At 36.4% G+C, this 15,644-nt stretch overlaps 1 protein-coding gene across 1 annotated transcript in view; it reads left to right on the top strand.

The window, feature by feature from the left end:
* Positions 1–13,434, top strand: part of SLC6A15 (solute carrier family 6 member 15) — a 30,175-nt gene extending 16,741 nt beyond the window's left edge. Inside the window, exons 6-11 of the mRNA XM_052640958.1 lie at positions 1,662–1,903; positions 2,006–2,198; positions 3,034–3,226; positions 6,129–6,288; positions 11,506–11,668; positions 13,063–13,434. Of these exons, the coding sequence (XP_052496918.1) occupies positions 1,662–1,903; positions 2,006–2,198; positions 3,034–3,226; positions 6,129–6,288; positions 11,506–11,668; positions 13,063–13,434 (1,323 nt within the window). The remainder of the gene's footprint in view (positions 1–1,661; positions 1,904–2,005; positions 2,199–3,033; positions 3,227–6,128; positions 6,289–11,505; positions 11,669–13,062) is intronic.
* Positions 13,435–15,644: the final 2,210 nt, after the last annotated feature.

Raw genomic sequence — 15,644 nt, 5'->3', positions numbered from 1 at the left:
TTGGTAATTTGTGACATGACTCTAAATATTTGATTTAAATAAATATTTTAGAATCTAGATACTTGAACATGACACTTTTACATGATCCCCATGTTTAAAACTGCAGTACTTGGTTAACATTTTAAACCAGAACTGGAAATAACTATTAAAATAAGTGAATTACTTCTTCAGCTTTGGACTGTTGATAAGATTGGTATTAGGCCATTGTAGGATGTGACAGTTAATATAATAACAATAAAAAGTTGTCAATTTCCTTTAAATTTAAGTTGTTTATGTAAGGGAGAAAGTGCCTAAGTACACAAAATAGTTTCTGAACAGAGACTCAGTTTCTGAATTGGAAATAATCAGAATGTCTTTAGTAAATAGGTATTGTCTGCCATCTAGTGGGAAAAGTAGAGATAGACAGTTGAATGAGTTCGGTTTTCATTTACTGATTGTGTCCAACTCTTTGAGACCTCGTGAACTGCAGCATGCCAGGCTTCCCTGTCCTTCACTATCCCCTGGAGTTTGCTCATGACCGTTGAGTCAGTAATGCCATTCAACAGTTTCGTCCTCTGTCACCCCCTTCTCCTCCTGTCCTCAGTCTTTCCCAGCATCAGGGTCTTTTCCAATGCTTATCAGCGTAGCTGTTACTATAGTCCATATGTTGGCAGTTATTGAGGACTCAGTGAGGTAGGCAATGTGATGAGCAGTATTTACATGCTTTGTTACTCTCATCTTTCAGTTGAGAATAATTAAACTCAGAGTGGACAGGCCACTTACCCTAGGATGCTCTATTTTTAGATTATTAAATGACTGTCTATGGAAGTCATGTTCTTAACCACATCTGGCTTTGTTTCCAATAAAGGCAATTTCATTGCAAAGGTGAAAAGAGATAAAATACCAATTTAAGTACTACTATTACTGAAATCAAATTTAACTGTTTATTGAGGTCTTTGCCCACTATGGCTAATATTAATTGTTCCATTTAAAAGGTTTAGTTACATACAGTGATAATTGTTTAAGAAGTAAAGCAGAGTTACTTGAAAAATATGTTCAGCACAGATTCCAAACTTAAAAACTTTGGATCTGAAACCGTCATTAGAGATTATATGGTTGAATTACTTCAATTTTCAAAGGAAAAGCTTTCAGGAAACTATTAAATGAAACAATAATACCTATGTGAATATGCAAAGTACAAATAGTTCAACTCTACCCAGCTTATAATTATTACCTGGTTTGGCTGTTAGACTTCACCAGAAAACACAAAACTTAGGGCATTACTTAAATAAAGTTTATAACTTTCATGGCTAACTGGTTTATGTTGCTTTGGAAAGAAAACAAAGACATAAATAGAAATAAGTGAAGATAGTTCGTTTCTCCCTCAAATAGTCCTTTGCTTTGTCCTAAAGATATTTAAAATTTCCCATATGATTTTTTTCTCCATGTAAGTAACATCTCCATCTAAAGGTTTTATAGTCTATGGCCTTTCTTATTCATTTTCCTTGTATAATTCCTCAATGAAAAATGTGTTCTTTCTCCTTAAGAACAGATAATCCTCTGTTTTGAATTATCTTTGGGTGTGTGTCATTATGATATATTTAAACAACAGAATAGATTCCTTTAGATTATTGAGAAATAATATTTTGCAGCTGACTTCTGTTCTGTTTAATTTTAAACAGCTTGAAATCATGCTGGAGCCGAAGGTGTGGAGAGAAGCTGCAGCTCAGGTGTTTTTTGCCTTAGGTCTGGGATTCGGTGGCGTCATCGCCTTTTCAAGCTACAACAAGAGAGACAACAACTGCCACTTTGATGCTGTCCTGGTGTCTTTCATCAATTTTTTTACTTCTATCCTGGCAACACTGGTGGTGTTTGCAGTTCTGGGCTTCAAAGCAAATGTCATAAATGAGAAATGCATTGCAGAGTATGGTTGTTAATTTCCTTTACACTTTATGGCAAAATTGTATTTGAAAAAAATCTCCTTCCCAAACCCACAACTGTTTATTAATGCTGTTTTACTTTTCAGAAATTCGGAAATGATCATAAAACTTGTGAAAATGGGAAACATTAGTCAAGATATTATTCCCCATCATATCAACTTTTCAGCTATTACTGCAGAAGATTATGACTTAGTTTATGACATCATTCAAAAAGTGAAAGAAGAAGAGTTTCCTGAGCTTCATCTTAACGCCTGTCAAATTGAAGATGAGCTCAATAAAGTTAGTAGTCTATGTTTAAGCACTAAAACAGTTCTCATTAACTTAAAATATGCCTTACCCAGAAGACTTCTTTTAGGAAAAGGACCTTTAAAATGCCCGTGGAAGAGCATGCTGTTTCAAAAATTCATCTTTATTTCAGAGAGCGTATTTTCTTAAATCAGAAAGGTTTGCTTTACTTTAAAAAGTAGTTTCACTGATGAAGCCATAATAATTTAAAATATGAATATAAATAAGGTGATTTTCACATAGAAAATGAAATTAGATACATTATGATGACCATTTACATATTGTATAACTGTTTGGACACATGAATGATATCTCCCATCTTACTAGTTATGTTTGTTAAGTCATGATTAAGTCCTTTTTCTAGCCACTGCCGTATACTTGAATAAACATGATATAGGGGAATGTGAATAAATAGCTTTGCATAAATTGTCACCCTCTCTTTACTTTGCCAAAAAGGAAAATATAATGAAGAAATTGGCCATTAATCACTTCTTTAAGATAGGTAAATGTACCTGAGACTAAACATAAAGAATTGTGTGCAGGAAGTTACAGATGAAGCCATCATTAACACAACAATCTTAAATTCCATAAGGAAAGATTTATATACTAACTTACTCTTAAATTTTGGCTCTATCCGTGGTCTTTATGAGATAACATCATCACCCTGAATTTTGTTTAGAGGCACATTTCTTAGGAGACAACATGATGATATTAGTGTGCTTATTTCCAGTAACTGCCCCACATTATTTAGTGTTTCCCTGCCTTTTCATATACATAGCCAGCGCTGCACGTGGTTCTGACTAATGTGGCTATTCTGTATATCTTACAGGCTGTTCAGGGGACTGGTTTAGCTTTTATTGCCTTTACAGAAGCGATGACACATTTCCCTGCATCTCCCTTCTGGTCAGTGATGTTCTTCCTCATGCTGGTAAATCTAGGGCTTGGCAGCATGTTTGGAACCATTGAAGGGATCATCACACCCGTTGTGGACACTTTCAAAGTGAGGAAAGAAATCCTCACCGGTGAGTCTTTATGTATTTGACTTTTCATTGAACTGACAGTGGGCCATTTTACTCTTGCTGACTGATCAGAGATGGAAGTAGGATAAGGGTTTATTTTTAAAGTCCACTTATTAATATGTTTCAGAAGTATTTGTTATTTAGGGATTTATGTAATAGGCAAATGAAACAATGTAGATCATATTAATTATTATTAATTACTTATTATCATTTATTATGTTGCTCTTTATTTGTAGTAATGTCATTATGAATTGCTGGTACTAGAACAAAGTCAAAGAATGTTCATTTATAATTTTGTATTCAAGTCAAATAATTCTATAAAAAAAAGTCCAGATCATTGGGTTTTTCAAAAGTGTATAGCTGACATTGACAAGCCTAAATTTAGTTTCCATTTGAAATAGCAATTGTAGCCTGATAGAAGCTAATATATCTAGGAAGGAAAGATAATAATATGATTTATCAATATTGACGGTTGTTAATAAGTCCAATCTGCAAACAGTTATTAAAGTACTGGCTGTGTATTGCATCGTCCTTGCATTTGAAGGATACCAAGGATGTAAGAGAAATTACAGCAGAGATGCAGACATATAGGAGAACCTCTCCTCTAATTATCAGAATAGGACTGATAATTAAAATCAACATGGGTAGATAAAACTTGTATCATGTAATATACTGACAGCATGATAAAGACTTTACATGTTCTGCGAATTAAGAAGCAGTAAAGATCATCTAAATATATGAGGGAACTATAAGCAGAAGGCATGGAAATTGACTGAGAAAAGGCAAGGGTCTTCTCAGGGGTCAGAGGATAGTTTTAGTTAGTAAGCACACCCAAACAGAGAGAAAGGAAGCAGCAAGGAAGCTGCCAGACCAGAGTGCAGCAACAGTGTTGGTAAGTGACGCAAAAATTAATTGGGAAAAAATATACAGATGATCTTGCATGCTGGCCAGTGGTGCACAAGCTCCTCCCCAGGCTGTGTTTTTAGCTCTGAAAGATTCGGTAGTCATTTACGTGTCAATAACGTTCCAATGCATATGTACCCTTACCACTCAGTGCTTTGCTTAGTGTGAGTCTAAACAATTTCAGCAGTTTGTCAAATACTTACATCTAGATTTCTTTAATTCAGTTGGATATAAATGAGAAATGTCTCTTCCTTTTCCTGAAAGGCACACTCTGCCTCTGCAGTTTCTATTTATTTTAAGGCTATCAGTATCCTCTGACATGCAGACTAAATAACTGTCATCTTGGCTGCTTTCCTCATCTTGCCCTGTATCTCAACACTCCTGATATAAGAGGGCTTGCAAAATTAAGGGAACAGCAACAGTGTGTGTGTGTGTGTGTGTGTGTGTGTGTGTGTGTGTGTGTGTGTGTGTGGCGAGGGGCGGGGGGAGTGGTGGACATACATGGGAGTATTTGCCAACTCCTAGTGGAAGATTTAGTAGATCAGAGTAAAGAGGAATATACTCTCTACTCCCTTTACCTGTATTTGGGGATCATACTTTTACTTCAGGTCACTTACTTTGAGGAAATGTTCCCCCGTCACATTTGTCAAATGTTTTTGTTTGTTTTGATATGACAGTAGGACTTAGATCTAAGTTACGTATTATCTGTTCCTCTCATCTCGTCAGCAAAGCTCTTGGTGTCTGTAGCACCTAGAGTACACTTTCTTCCTGCTTATACTATGATGCAATTAGGCAAGAGTAAGTGTAATACAGGCCAAGGTTCAAATCTAAGCTCTGCTACTTCCATCCTGAGACTTTGAGTATGATTTGCTGTGACAAGCATTTAAATATTTCAATATGTGTTAGATTCCAAGTGAATGCTCTTAATGCTTTTCCTTTTCTACCTGATGTGTTTATATATAATATTTACTTCTGGATGATGTAAGTCATACCACTAGCCTAGCACTCACAAGATGAATGAAATGGCTTAATTTAACCCATACGTATTGAGATTGCTCGGGAGCCTCCATTGGATGGGACCCAGGGATGCCTGTTTTCTCTCCTTCTGAACTGCCTCCACTTGCCCCGCTTCTGTCATTTTTACTCACGTCTGCTAATAGGGAGTTGAGAAAAACAGCCCAGTCATCTCTTATTTTTGAGGGCTTCTCTACTAACATGCATGAGAGAATAAAGAGTCTAACAAAAATAAGTGAATAGTATACGGACTCTAGAATTCTCTCTAAATTTCTATGGTAATAGTATCTGGTTGGAAGTTTCTGCATCTTTCTGCACTCCTACAGAAACTCCTTTTAGACTGTTCTTCTTAATTAATTGGAGAATCTGGTTGGCCAACCCTGTCCTAACTGTATTTCCAACTCATCTGCCCAGGCAATATCAAGGTAGAGTATGGGTTACTGCTAAGGGGTCAACTTTTTTTTTTCAGTTATGCTTTAACAATAATCATATTTCAGTCAAATATAAAAATATATGTTATCATAGTCTTATAAGGCACATTCATCTCATGATTAATTTGAAATTTCAATATTGCTTCCAAAACTAGAAAACATTATTAAAAGTAGAAATGACCTATGAACATTTGCTGCCTGAAAAGGTCACTTTTCTGTTAATAATGAGACATGGATATAAAGATTTATACTATTATTATCTTCTCTGTTTTGCCTCATTTGTTATTTGGGCTTGGTACATACATTTCCACAGACTCAAGGAGATGAATTGAGTTACTGTCCTACAGTGAATTCCTATTAAATCCAGGGCTATATTCAGGTAACTAATTCCCAATATATTCCATGGTATCAGGAAAAGTATCCTATTCATATTATTGACAACTTATAAAAACAGAAACAAAGTAGAAACAAAGTGCATATAATAATTTATAATGCAGTTTAAAAGACTTGATTCTGACAAGGTCTTTTTTTTTTTTTTTTTTTTTCCTTTTGTTCAGTTATCTGCTGTCTTCTGGCATTTTGTATTGGCCTGATATTTGTGCAGCGCTCTGGAAACTACTTTGTTACAATGTTTGATGACTATTCTGCAACCCTACCTCTGCTAATTGTTGTCATTTTGGAGAATATTGCTGTATCCTTTGTTTATGGCATAGATAAGTAAGTATATTCTCTTATGCTTCCATTTTACATCTCTGCTTTGGAAAGACTAATTGTTAATATATATCTCACTTAGAAGAGGAGAAAAATGACTGGAGGGAAAAATTCCTTGCTACAAAAATCAAATCTTATGCAGGCTCTTCTCCATTCAACAGTTTTAACAAAGTACATCTCCTTATTAGGTGATGAGATAGAATGGTGTAGATGGTAATGAGGTTTAGGATTCTGGAGCTTTGATTTAATTCTGGTTATCAAATTGGAACTTCCAAGAGCTTGTGTATATTGACTAAGTTCCAAGAATCTTGTTGTTTTGAGCCATTGTTCTCTCCATTTCACACATAAGAAAATGCAGGCTTAGTGAGACACCAAGTGACTTGGTCATCACACACCTGAACAGAGGCAGAGCTGGGATTTATAGCCGTTTTTGTGCTGTGCTGTGTTTAGTCACTCAGTTGTGTCCAACTCTTTGTGACCCCATGGACTGTAGCCCACCAGGCTCCTCTGTCCATGGGGATTCTCCAGGCAAGAATACTGGAGTGGGTTGCCATGCCCTCCTCCAGGGGATCTTCCCAACCCAGGGATCAAACCCAGGTCTCCCGCATTGCAGGCGAATCCTTTACCATGTGAGCCACCGCAAAAGCCCGTTTTTACTTAACTCTTAAGTCTGTACTTCTAATTATGTTGCCAAACTGTTTTACAAGAGGGATTTTATATTGTTATGCTATAAAATGCCTTATTTTATCATGTTACACAATGTTTTGTGTGGCAGGACCATTTTGGGAAGATATATATATATATACATATATCTCACTGGTTCAAGATATATATAGCATTCACTATATATAACATATTTATGGAGTCATGACTTGAATTCACTAGATGCCTAAATCTTTTAATTATATACCTGCTTGGTCTGAAAAGTATATAAACTTGTGTGCAATGAAGCATTAGAGTAATCTCAAAAGAAAAAGATTTCCAAAGACCTTGTCCAATATTGTTTAAGTTTGTTGTCTCCAGTTAGCATGTATGGATTAAGGCAGTAAGACCGTCAAGCTTGTTAGAGGTTTCTCTGATGCAGGAATAAGTTCACTGAATGAGGACCAAAGTCCTTTTCAACAACATAAAGAACATTATTATACTGAGTGAGCTTTGTGACAAAACTTAGAGAATATTTTATTACTCTAAAGAGCTCCAGGCAAGGAAAGGTAGGAAAACTTACATTTAATGATCATGTACTAAATGGCAATAGTAGTAATAGCTGTATATTGTTTGGTTGCTAAGCCGTCTCTGACTCTCGTGACTCCGTGGAGTATTACTACATCAAAATAAAATGGCTGCACAGCCAAAGAAAAGATCACGAAAATAAAAAGGCAACCTATTGAATGAGAAAAATATTTGCAAATCAAATATCCAATAAGGGGTTAATATCCACAATGTATAAGGACTTATAACACAGTAGCAAAAAAAAAAAAAATAAACAGGTCAATTAAGCCATGGACAAAGGACCTGAATTTTTCCAAAGAATACATACAGATGATCAACAGATACATGAAAAGTTGTCAACATCCCTAATCATCAGGGGAGTGCCGTATGCATTGTCTTAATCCTCGTAACAGTATTCTGTGGTAACTAATACTGCTCATATCACAGATGTGAAATTGGCCCGCCTTGTATAGGAGGACACAGTATCTTAGTTGTAGAGCCAGGACTTTTAACTTTAATTTCAAAACCAAATATTTCCATAGTCTACTGAGCTACCCCCAACTCCTCACCCACACTGTGTTGGAATTTGGTATTGTTATTGGGCTGATCTGTGGATCAGTAGGATCATAATTTCGTTTTCCATTTAGACTGTTCATCATTTACAGTAGGCATAGTGGTAAATATTTCTTTTTAGTAGTTCCTAAATAATAATCATTGTAACAACAAGAGGAATAATACTACTACTAATACTTGCATCTATAAATTTCTGCTGTTTGTAAGATAGTGTGCTTTGCATATGTTGTCTATGAGCCTATAACAATAACTCTCCAAGATGGGTATTATCTTTCTAGAGAATGCCAAAAATGAAGTTCAGAAGGACTAAGATATACATTTAGAAATTATGGAGGTATGATTTGAAACCAGATCTGTTGGTCTCTAAAGCTCATATCTTGTCCAAGAAGCACAATTGGAATTCTGTTGTTTAAAATGCTCTTATTTAATTACTTTTCCCTCCTCTAAATGTCTGCAGGAATATTATGTTCCTCCTGTTCACCTTCAGTGGTGTCCTGAGCTCAGTTCTGCTCTGTCATCTGCCATGTTTACCTAAATTTCCAGAGACAGGGTTGAGAGAAAGAAGCCTTCCAAAACCTAAACGTTTGAGATAGCAAATTCAAATGCAGAAAAAGAAACATTGTATGGGCTTCCCTGTAGCTCAGTTGGTAAAGAATCTGCCTGCACTACAGGAAACCTGGGTTTGATCCCTGGGTTAAGAGATTAGGAAGAAATATGATTGAGAGAAAATGAGAAGGAAGCTCCTATGATGCTGAAAGTGATGGCTGCATAGATTGCATTTCCCCAAGTTTCCTTTTTAAAACGAAGGAGAAAAAGAATGGCTAGAAGGCAAAACCAAATACCCATGGACACTGGAAAGCAGATATTCCTGTGAACCCTCAAATATGAAAGGTTGGGACAAACCACTGGCAGCCGCAGAACCTGTGAGGTTTCATATCCGTGTGGGTGATGGTAGCGGATACACAGCTGGGCCTCGGACAGCTCTCTACTCACCCCCAGGTCCTCCCTGCAATGTGTGGTAGGCTGATTAACCTGAAGATAGTGAGTTAAACTGGGAGAAGTAGTATCTTTGGCCTCATTTAGCAGATTGCAGAGGGATCCAAACGCAACAAGATCATCAGTGCTGGAACAATATGGTCTCTAAAATCTTGAAGTGAACAACCCAAAGTTCTCTTCCAAGATAAAGCTCTGCACTGAGAGCAGAGTGGTGGGAGCAAAACCTGAGCTGAGCAGGAGATAGGTAGTAGAGGTGTTGGAAAAGTAAATATGAGAAAGAGAGCAGAGGTTAAAAAAAAACAACTGAGAAACTATGAGGCCACCTTTTTTGATTACTTTGCAAAAATAGAGAGGAGGGGCTTGGCACTGAAGACCCAAATGCAGCCAAAAATAAGTAAATAATTTAAAAAAAAATCAAGAAGCAATGCCCATGTATCCTTCCCTCTCCAAAATTCAGGAAATCTTATTTTACTTAAGTGTGGTTAAATCATGAACAAAAGTCATTAAAAAGAAGCAGAGAGGAGCAGAATAATATCCCTTCAGATAACAAATCCACACAAGCAAAACAGATGGAAAACTAATAATATTTCAAAATGAAGTTGAAATAATGTTGCAAAATGATAGAAGACTCAAAAGAATAGCATTTGGCAGTTATTTTAAAACTGAGAAATATAATAATTAGAGACAAGGGAGGTTTGAAAACAGAGGTGATAGAACTCAGGAAATAATTGCATATAACAGAAAAATCAATTAATAAATGAAGTCAAATTAAAAAAAACAATAAGTACAATATATATCTCCTCAAGAATTAGAAGCTAGAAAGGAGGAATAATTTTTAAAATCAAAAATAAATCACCAAGGATAAGAAAATGAAACAGCAGTCAAGCAAAGATGATTCAACATTTGTACAATGAGAACCTCTAAACGCAGTGGCTGGAAAATAACTCTAAAAACTATAATTAAAGAAACATACTGAAGCAAATAACTTGAGTGTTGAAAGGGCAATGATATAGTTGGAAAAAACAGACATAAGGAACGCATGTACACCCGTGGTGGATTCATGTTAATGTATGGCAAAACCAATACAGTATTGTAAAGTAAAATAAAGTTTAAAAAAAAAAAAAAAAGGCTGACACCAAGACAAGCCTAGGATGTTACTTGGAGACAAAAAAAAAAAAAAGCATACATGCAGGTAAAAAACAGTACCAAACAAATTATTTACAATAGAAAAATCTGATAGCAAAATTTTTGTAACAATCTTACATAGATATATTTATGATTTTCAAAGAAAGAAAATATAAACTACAGATTTTAAATTCAGCTGACCTGACATTCAAATATAGTGATCACAGATAATTTTAAACATGCAAGAAAATTAGGGAGTATAGTCACTGTGATCCCTTTTTGAAGAATCTACTGGAGAACTAGCTTTAGACAACCAAAAAGTCTGCAGAAACCTTAATACAAGACTGGTGGATGGGCAGTACATATTTTATCTCGAGTTAAATATTAAGGGATATAAACCAGTATGTAACGGTGACATGCTCCTGACAGTGTTAACATCATACAGCTGCCAAGTGTGAGTAGGCGGAAGTCCTTGGTGGTTCGGTGGTTGGGACTTAGTGCTGTCACTTCTGGGGCCCTGTGTTTGATCCCTGTCCTGAGAACTAAGATCCCACAAGCCATGCAGCCAAAAAAGAAAAAGAAAAAAAAAGCAAGTCTTATTTCAGGTAAATAATGTATCAATAACTTGACTTTAAAAGACAGACACATAAGTCTAATCATTACTCAGTCTAAGAGCTAATTCACAGGAAATAGGAGGATGAGATGCACTTGCAAAGCCAACAGTGTGGGGATGCAATTATTAACAGCAAAATCTAAACTGTGGGAAACTATGGGACAGAGTGCCCAATTCATTTAAAAAGAGAATGACAGAAATGATACAGAGATTAGGAGGCATTTAGCAGAGGTGAAGAAAGGACTTCAGAAAAAAATAAAAAATCAAAGAATCATAATGTGTGGACCCTCTTTCAATCAAATGACACCAGACTGAAAACAGAAATGAGAGTTTGGATCAGTTGGATTGGATGATGTGAGTTAATTATCTCTAAATAATAGAGAGAGAGAAACAAGGAAATTTTAATGTATTGCAAATATTGTGTTCATAGCATGGAAGGTCATCAGTTGGAGGAGACTTCCCAATAATTGGCTTAAGGGGACTTCCTCCAGTAAAAAGCACTGGTTCCATTTTACATTATAAATGTTCTTAATTGATAAGTCATCTTCAGTATGACTTTTAGATTCAGTATAAATTGTCGTAGGGGATCATGTTTAACCCTGGTCAAACCATTGATATAATGCACATTTTAAAGGACATTTAATTTATCATATTTTGATATAGCTACCTTAACTTGGGGAATAATTAAATTATTTCTTTCTATTTAGGTTTATGGAAGACCTAAAGGATATGCTGGGCTTTGCTCCCAATAGATATTACTACTATATGTGGAAATATATATCTCCTCTAATGCTGTTATCACTGCTAATTGCTAGCATTGTGAATATGGGATTAAGTCCTCCTGGCTATAACGCATGGATGGAAGATAAGGTAAAAAAAAAAGGAAGAAAGTCAGATAAAAGAATACACAAAATATCATTTTAGAGGTTTTTGGCTTTCACTTTTTTCAGTATAGTTTGCTGTTTAATGGGTGGTACTGCTTTTATGCAGGAATCTTTAAGATTTATGTTTTGTTTGACCCCAAATATGTATTTTTTTTAATTTTTAGTGAATATTTTTAGTACATAAGAAACATTGACTTGGACCTCATTAAAGTAATTTTATCCACATCACCATAGATGGACTAATAATTATTTAGGCTTTTGACACTAGAGAACATACTGATCAAACTACCAGAAATAATTTTTCCTGCATAAATTTATGAAATCGTATCTGAGACACTCTATACCAATGAAAATATGCATCAACCATGTAAACGTAATTTAAATAAATATTGAAGTAGATTTTTGCTATAACTGCCTTCTATTAGCCGTGAATATTCAGTTTCTGTTCTCAAGCTGCTATATATCTTGTAATGCAGCCACAAGATATATATTATCTATTAGAAAATCAGAATGCTTAATTTTTAGAGCTACCCCTGATCTTTATTCTGTGGTCACTAATTCTATATAACAACAACTAAATTCATGACTATTCTAAAAAAATAAGTCTGCTATCCTTTATCAAAACCCTTGGGGACAAATATAGTTCAAAATTTAATTTCAGATTCTAGAAAGGTAATGTGGAAAAGGAAATGGCAACCCACTCCAGTATTCTTGCCTAGAGAATGCTGTGGACAGAGGAGCCTGGTGGGCTGCTGTCCGTGGGGTCTCACAGGGTCAGACATGACTGAAGCGACTTAGAATGCATGCATGCATTGGAGAAGGAAATGGCAACCCACTCCAGTGTTCTTGCCTAGAGAATGCTGTGGACAGAGGAGCCTGGTGGGCTGCTGTCCATGGGGTCGCACAGAGTCGGACACGACTGAAGCGACTTAGCAGCAGCAGCAGAAAGGTAATGTGCCACATAATAGGTGTCCCTTGCTTAGTAACAATGACCCAAAGCTTAACGACTGAAACCAGTGCTGAATTATTATTTCTTAGGGTTCTGTCGATAAGCTAGCTGGACGATTCTGCTCTGGGTCTTGTTTGAGTCAACTCATGCAGTTGACTGAACTTGGAGAGCTGGGCTCTCTCTGTGTGAGCTTTCGTTCTTGACTTCTTCCAGGCATTATGGGCTCAGGGCAGCATCTAAGACAGAGGCAGAAATCGTCAGGCTTTTAAGGCTTTGCCTTGGAAGTTGCTTACTGTCACTTTCACAGCAATTTATTAATCAGTCACACGACTAGCCCAGGTTCTTTGCTTATAAACCTGAGATAAATATAATTTTTCCATTTCCCTGCAGAGAATGCTAGATGATTAATAATTATGTTTTGACTTTAACAGGCATCTGAGAAATTTCTGAGCTACCCAACGTGGGGGATGGTCACCTGTATCTCCCTGATGGTCCTGGCAGTATTGCCCATCCCGGTTGTCTTCATCATCCGCCGCTGCAACCTGATAGATGATAGTTCTGGTAATTTAGCATCTGTGACCTATAAGAGAGGAAGGGTCCTGAAGGAGCCCATAAACTTAGAGGGAGATGATGCAAGCCTCATTCATGGCAAGATATCAAGCGAGATGTCCTCTCCAAATTTCGGTAAAAATATTTATCGAAAACAGAGTGGATCGCCAACTCTGGATACAGCTCCCAACGGACGCTATGGGATAGGGTACTTGATGGCCGACATGCCAGACATGCCGGAATCTGACTTGTAGCTGGAGGTGGGGGGCAGGGGGTGCAGAAATCAGTGAGGGTTATTTGGTTCATTTTTATTAATGAACATTGGCTCTACTAAGAGAAGCGTCAGACTTCGCTTATCAGAGGGTGATCTCAGGTGTTCCGTGGCTGTGATCTTTAATCCTAATGGTAAAGGTAAATTTAGCTTGATCATGCCTTTGGATTCTTTGGTTTACATTTGAGCAGAAAGAGTCACAGACAAAGTGCACAATAACTGACTGAGATCCACATTGGTTGGAAGTTTTAGAAATGCTTCCGGCATTTGTCTTTTCCAGGGATTCCTCTCTCTATAAAATCAGGTGTTACCTCAGTTTCTAACGATTTCTGGCTGTCATGCTATGGGCAACTCAAAAATGGTATACTGCAAAATGGATTAAGTTTGCCTTCAGGGTAACCCCCGGGATTAAAATGAACAGTTCTGTAAGCTGGTGCCGCTCAGCACACTTCCATGAACATATCGTGTAGATAGGCTGCAGTTATTTTGGTAGCATTGATACCTTCTTAGGCTATTAGCTGAAGAAAACTGCAAAGTATTTTCTTATGTAGTAGCTGTATAGAGCAATAGTATCAAAGAATAAGAAGGCACGGATGCTGGGATGAAAGGCGAAATTCAGAAGTGACTGGGGATCATGTGTGTGATGGCTATATATTTTGTGTAAAATACACGTGTGTGAAAGCGATCTAAGAATGAGTCACTCAGCACTCTCAAGGATTATGCTGATTCCGCATTTTTCTATGCCGTGTGCCTAGAAACCTACTTGACATTTATTGTGGTTTCAAGATTACTCATAGTATATTTCTATAATATACTTGCAGTGTATATAGCTCTATATTAGTACTCTAAGTACTGATTTGAAAACTTGAAGCAAGATGGCATTTTATTTCATATCTTTCTGGTTTGCTTCTGTTTTATGCAAATATAAATCCTTTTTTAAGTGATTGTTAAAATTGTATGGCATTACATTTTAAGCAACAAATAAAGTTCAAAAATGATGTTTGTTTCCCTCATTGATCTTTCTTGTGCTACCTGAATGGGATTGTCTTGCACCTGTCAGTGCTCAGGCTTTTCATAATAATTAATCATTACATTCCAAGAGGGATTAATAGATTGACTAACAGAGTTACCACCACTTTAGGGTCAAAATAAAAGGAGAGTATTATGGCTAAATGGTGTTCTAATGTAGTTTCACGGGCTTCCCAGGAGGCTCAGTGGTAAAGAATTCACCTGCAGTTCAGGAGATGTAGGTTCAGTCCCTGGATCAGGAAGATCCCCTGGAATGGGGATGCACCCCAGTATTCATGTCTGGGAAATCCCATGGACAGAGGAGTCCGGTGGGCTACAGTCCATGAAATCACGAAAGAGTCAGATGAAACCAAGCAACTAAACAGCAACATTAACAACGTAGTCTCACAATTCTTGGAAAAATACAGGCTCCCAGAAAAGCACATGCAGAGGTGACTGCTTGCTGGATCGGTATTGTCTCTGAAGTGTAAAAAATTATGATGATTTTTATGAAACTGTTGTATATATGAGGTTGGATGAAGCAGAACTCCACTGAGTGTCATCTAGTTAAAAGGATTTTATTTAACTGTCCTACCACTATATTGGCCATATTTTAAAAATAATGATGGATAAAGCAGCAAAAGAGGAGAGGTAGTATATACACTGTATCCATTGATTTATTTTGACCAAATATTCTTCATCTGCTATGGAATATACTAACAGACTATATCACTGCATTTAAAATATAATTCCACTGGTGACTAAAACTTTAAAAAGTTTTGTTTTTTTTTTCATCTTCACTAATACAGTATTTTGTTTCACTTCAATAATATTTTATAGATAGGCAATATATGCACATTATACAGGCTCAAAAATTGTCATAATTCAGTGTAAATTAAATTCCCTCTTCACAATTTCTCCTTGTCACCCATTTCCCATCCTTGAAGGTGACCACCATTACCAGTTTCTTAGGTGTCTTTATGGAGATGCTTACCATATACTCTTTATATAATGACAGCATTCAGCATTCTTCCCTATGAATCTTACTTATTTCAAGAAATAACTTACTTTCTACAGTGTTTCATGTGAAGGCACATAAATCTGCCTCTTTATTTCAAGTTGAGGTAATATAAATTCTGTTTGTTTTCGTGTTAAAACAGTATTTTCTTCCATAAGCTATCCCAA

The sequence above is a fragment of the Budorcas taxicolor genome, chromosome 5 (assembly GCF_023091745.1).
Source record: "Budorcas taxicolor isolate Tak-1 chromosome 5, Takin1.1, whole genome shotgun sequence".
NCBI lineage: Eukaryota > Metazoa > Chordata > Mammalia > Artiodactyla > Bovidae > Budorcas > Budorcas taxicolor.
The sequence above is the reverse complement of the archived record's forward strand: the minus strand, read 5'-3'. Positions and strand labels throughout refer to the sequence as shown.